The sequence below is a fragment of the Barbus barbus genome, assembly GCF_936440315.1.
Source record: "Barbus barbus genome assembly, chromosome: 35".
Taxonomy (NCBI): Eukaryota; Metazoa; Chordata; class Actinopteri; order Cypriniformes; family Cyprinidae; genus Barbus; species Barbus barbus.
In genome coordinates, this window is record NC_136763.1 from 19,810,597 (window position 1) to 19,816,101 (window position 5,505).

The 5,505-nt window shown below is 42.1% G+C and overlaps 1 protein-coding gene across 1 annotated transcript; it reads left to right on the top strand.

Moving 5' to 3' along the window:
- Window positions 1-206: 206 nt before the first annotated feature.
- On the top strand, window positions 207-2,986 carry LOC306855335 (keratin, type I cytoskeletal 19-like; the record flags this gene model as incomplete). Its single annotated transcript, XM_079393948.1, has 7 exons — window positions 207-719; window positions 878-960; window positions 1,367-1,523; window positions 1,646-1,807; window positions 1,950-2,075; window positions 2,207-2,435; window positions 2,656-2,986. 6 exons carry the CDS (start codon window positions 207-209, stop codon window positions 2,429-2,431), a joined length of 1,266 nt encoding a protein of 421 aa, XP_079250074.1. The 3' UTR covers window positions 2,432-2,435; window positions 2,656-2,986.
- Window positions 2,987-5,505: the final 2,519 nt, after the last annotated feature.

A 5,505-nucleotide genomic window follows, 5' to 3' on the forward strand; every position in this document is an offset into this window, starting at 1 on the left:
TGGGACCGACACACATACACTCTCCCACACACACCCTACCCTTCATCACCCACACACACCCTACGCTTCATCACCCAATTACAAAGTCCAGGAGCCGCCCTGGATCTGCATCCCTATAAGAGGTCAGAGCTGGGCTCAAAGGTGCCATCCTCGTCTGGACAACCGGTTTCCTCTCTAGGTTCATCTCATCTCCGTATCCATCCACCATGTCAGTCTCTGTACGTATGACGTCCTCCAAAGGACCCAAGACCGTGACTTCAAAGTCCATTGTCACCAAGAGTCAGTGTGGTTCCACGGTCTTTCCACAGAAAGCCTACAGCGTCTATGGAGGTGGCTTAGGTGGAAGCACCCGCATCTCTTCCTCCTCAATGCAATCCAGAATCGGAGGATATGGAGGAGGATACGGAGGAGGATGTTTTGGTGGAGGACACCGTTTTGGTGGTGGATACGGTGGAGGTTATGGTGGAGGATATGGTGGAGGATATGCAACAGGCATAATGCCTGGAGGCTGCGTTGTAAATGACTTCCAGCTGAATGAGAAGGCTACCATGCAGAACCTGAATGACCGTCTGGCATCCTACCTGGAGAAGGTGCGCTCGCTGGAGGCTGCTAATGCCATCCTGGAGAGGCAGATCCGCGAGTACTATGAGAAGAAAGGGCCGATCGCACAGAGGGACTACAGCGCCTACTGGAACACCATCAAGGACCTGAAGGACAAGGTACAGGGATGCCTGAACGAATATGAAACATTACTAGCACGTTCTAGTGCAATGATATTCTTTTGGATATAGCAGCAAAAAAAAAGAGACTTGCTTTCTCAGAGTTTGATGATATAAAGCAATATGTGTTCTCATGTATTAAATATTCTATGTTTTAGATTAAAAATGCTACCATCCACAACGCCAACATCCTCCTGCAGATCGACAACTCTAAACTGGCTGCTGATGACTTCAGAGTCAAGTACGCTACACTGCGTTGACCACATTCATGTGAACTTACAGCTAGTTTGATGGATAAAATATTCAGCACAACTGTTTTGAGCACTGAGCAGCAAATCAGCATATAAGAATGATTTTTGAAGGATCATGTTACAACGAAGACTGAAGTAATGGCTGCTAAAACAAATCAGCATTGATATTGCAGAAATACATTACATTTTAAAACGTATTACAAAATGACAGTTTTGCTGTATTTTTGATCAAATAAATGCAGGCTTGGTCAGCATAAGAAACTTATTGCAAAATGTAAAAAAACTGACTGGTTCCAATCTTTTGAACAGTATAGTGCATGTGTGTATTTATGACATTGGTTGTGTTTAAATAATGATTGGTGTGTTTATTCCCTATGTCACCTTTCCAACAATCAGATATGAGCATGAGGTGGTAATGCGGCAGTGTGTGGAGGCCGACATCGCTAACCTGCGCCGCTTACTGGACCAGACAAACCTGGCAAGGGCCGACCTGGAGATGCAGATCAAGGGTCTGGAGGAAGAGCTGGCATTTATGAAGAAGAACCACCAGGAGGTTTGTGGTGGTTTTCTGATAGATCATCTATGTAGAACTGATCCTAAATTTTGGAGTATTATATTATATTATATTATATTATATTATATTATATTATATTATATCATACTGTGGCATTACAGGAGCTGGCTGCACTGAGGTCACAACTGACAGGCACAGTGAACGTAGAGGTTGATGCTGCTCCTCAGCAAGACCTGAACAAGGTTATGGAGGAGATTCGTTCTCATTATGAGAACATCATACAGAAACACCGCAGGGAACAGGAAGGTTGGTTTAAAGACAAGGTAAGACATCTTCTTTCTCCCTCAGTCTCAATATGAATTCTACGTTGCTATCAAGTTTTCACTGAATAATAAACCACATATTCCAGAATGTCACTTGAAGTAGTGCCTGGATAGTAATGTAGTGTTTTTGTCTTTTGTTTAGACGGCAGGGTTGAACAAAGAGGTGACCATCCACACAGAGACCATACAAGCTTCCAGATCACAGATCACAGAGCTGCGAAACATCTTACAGAGTCTGGAGATCGAGCTGCAGTCTCAGCTCAGCATGGTGAGGCACAAGTGGAATGTAGAGCGAGATTAGATAGATTATCTGAACCAGAGGCAGGAAAATATAACATAAGACTCAAAACAAGCAGAACAACGGATCTTTATTATGTTTTTGTGAATGTTCTCAAACAGAAAGCAGCACTGGCGAACTCACTGGCAGAAACAGAGGCTAGGTACAGCGCTATGCTAGGAGGCTTCCAGAACCAAATCAACATGCTGGAGGCCGAGCTCTGTCAAATGCGGGCTAGCATTGAGCAACAGGGACGTGATTACGCCTTGCTGCTGGACATCAAGAGCCGCCTGGAGCAGGAGATCGCCACCTACAGGAGCCTCCTGGAAAATCAGGACATCAAGTAAGTCGGTTCTTTTTAACAGTTAATGTGAGTTAAAATCAGCGGAGCGTGGATTATGTTATATTATCTTGTCCAGGCTTCACTAATAATTTTTTTCTTCCTCTTACTCTTCCAGGACTCAAATTCCAGGTAATTGAAATCTCTCTTTGTATTTTGTGGTAGGCTGGCCAGTGTATGTTGTACAGTAAACATTAATAACTCTTTCCCTCTTGTCCTTCATGATCTCAGGTGGATTTCTCTCCTCAGGTGGATCTCACATTGTCACATCTGGTGGATCTCAGTCCTCTGGTGGTTCTCACACCATCACAACTGGTGGACCAACAATCCAAATCAAGCAAACCACTACCACTTCCCACCGTACTTACTAAAGTCACAGCATGCCGCTTCGTGAGACAGTATTCAAACACATGCAGACATGTCATTTTAAATGAGTGTTGATACACAGTTTGTGACATGACAATAAACGTGGAAATGTGTTACTTATAAAACATCGAAAGACACTCACTGTTTTGTTGTTGTATGTGAGAAAAACCTGTCTCTGAAAATAAAACGACAGTCAAGAAATATTTGCTTTAGGTGGTTTTATTTTGCATACTATGGTCTAAAATTTAAAATGGTGCAAAACACATGGCAGACACATTCTCGAGAGCAGAAATAGCCTACAATATAGACCACACTCAGAAATTAGTTTCATAAGGACCAGTATTTATTTTCAGAATTGTATTTATTTTAAAGCAAATAAGTAAACAATTTAAATAAATTAAACATTTTTATTTTATTTTTTCATTAATTTCAATCTTGGACTTGCCTGCTTGTTTAGTGCTCTCCCTATTGGTCGTGTGATGCTATTATATGCTACATTTTGCCATGTTAAAATCAAGATTTGGCAAAATATTTAACAAAACATAGCTAAATAAATGAAAAAAATAATTTTCTGTCGTTTGTTCAGTAAACCAGGAGGTTGTCGATATTAACAATTAGAGCATTTTCTTCAAAGCCCCACAGTAGCCTATGTTAACAGTAACTTAATTTGACCAGAAAGCGTTTTATTTTATAGTTGGCCTGGTAGTTATTTATAACGCAAAAGTCTGGGTCTCGCTGTATTACTCAGGCTGCACTGCAGTGTCTATTCTCAGGTGCGACCCCACTACTGATCGGCACGGGGGCTTTGACCTGCTCCGTCTCCGACCTGGGCCGGTTCACCCCTCCTTAGACGACCTGGTGGTCCCGAGCTCCCCCAGGAGCACCATATCGATACCGAACTTAGTGCGGACACCCGATCGACATAGTCCACTGCAGCCCAGAAGCCCTGAGCTCAAGCGATCCGCCAGCCTCAGCCTCCCAGTAGCTTGGATTACAGGCGCCGCCACTGAACCCGGCGAGAGCCGAGAGAATCAGCGCTGCTGCTCAACCTGCTGCTCACTGCGACCTCTAGTGCAGATAAACACAGCACTACACTCACATTAGCTGCGGAGCAGAGTTTGAGTGGAGTTCAACTAGTTTTGTTGTTTTTCACAACTGTTACATTTCCAAAGCTTTAATCTCCAATCAGATACTATTTTTTCAAATGTTTGAACATAAAGTAGGCTATATTTCTCCCCAGACCTAGGGTGAGGTCAGCTAAAATGGGCCACGTTTTGGTAAATGACTTATTATACCATCAAATAAGCTATGCATGAGATCTAATGATATTCTTATCAATTAGCATGGGTCTCTTAAAAATATTAATATTTTTTAAATGTGAAAAAGAAAAGACATGTTAGAGTTAGAGTAACAGCAGGTACCTTCTTGAGCCACGGCACAACATTCAGGTAAAAATGGGCCAGCTGTTCAGTTAAAATGGCCCAATATAAAAAGAGAACAACACAGGTAATTTCTGCTTAAATCGTTTTATTTTTAACAGTAAATTGACACTACCGTCTTTAGTGTGCCATAGCAACACCATAAATGTGTTTCATTAAATAGATAGGTGTGTGTTTCTGTGCATTGGTTTCTTTTGTGTGCAAGTACAGGTGCATCTCAATAAATTAGAATGTCGTGAACAAGTTAATTTTTTCTTGTAAGTTATTTCAAAAAGTGAAACTTTCATATATTTTAGATTCATTGCATGTAAAGTAAAACATTTCAAAAGTTTTTTTTGTTTTAAATTTGATGATTAGCGCTTACAGCTCATGAAAGTCAAAAATCTGTAACTCAAAATATTAGAATATTTACATTTGAGTTTCAATTATTGACCATCACTACAGTATAAATTCAGGGTATCTCTTGTTCTTTGAAACCACAACAATGGAGAAGACTGCTGACTTGGCAATGATCCAGAAGACGAACATTGACGCCCTCCACAAAGAAGGTAAGTCACAGAGGGTCATTACAGAAAGGGGTGGCTGTTTACAGAGTGCTTTATCAAAGTATATTAAATGCAAAGTTGACTGGAAGGAAGAATTTGTGTAGGAAAAGGTGCACAAGCAACAGAGATGACTGCAAGCTTGAGAATACTGTCAAGCAAAGCTGATTCAAACACTTGAGAGAGCTTCACAAGGAGTGGACTGAAGCTGGAGTCAGTGCATCAAGAGTCACCATGCTCAGACGTCTTCAGGAAAAGGGCTACCAAGCCACTTCTGAACCAGAGACAACGTCAGAAGCGTCTTACCTGTGGAGAAAAAGACCTGGACTGTTGCTCAGTGGTCCAAAGTCCTCTTTCCAGATGAAAGTAAATTTTGCATTTCATTTGGAAATCAAGGTCCCAGAGTCTGGAGGAAGAGCGGAGAGGCACAGAATCCATGTTGCTTGAAGTCCAGTGTGAAGTTTCCACAGTCAGTGATGATTTGGGGTACCGTGACGTCTGCTGGTGTTGGTCCACTGTGTTTTCTGAAGTCCACAGTCAACGCAGCCATCTACCAGGAAATTTTAGAGCACTTCATGCTTCCTTCTGCTGCCAAGCTTTATGGAGATGCTGATTTCATTTTCCAGCAGGACTTGGCACCTGCCCACACTGCCAAAGGTACCAAAAGCTGGTTCAGTGACCATGGTGTTACTGTGCTTGATTGGCCAGCAAAATCGCCTGACCTGAACCCCATA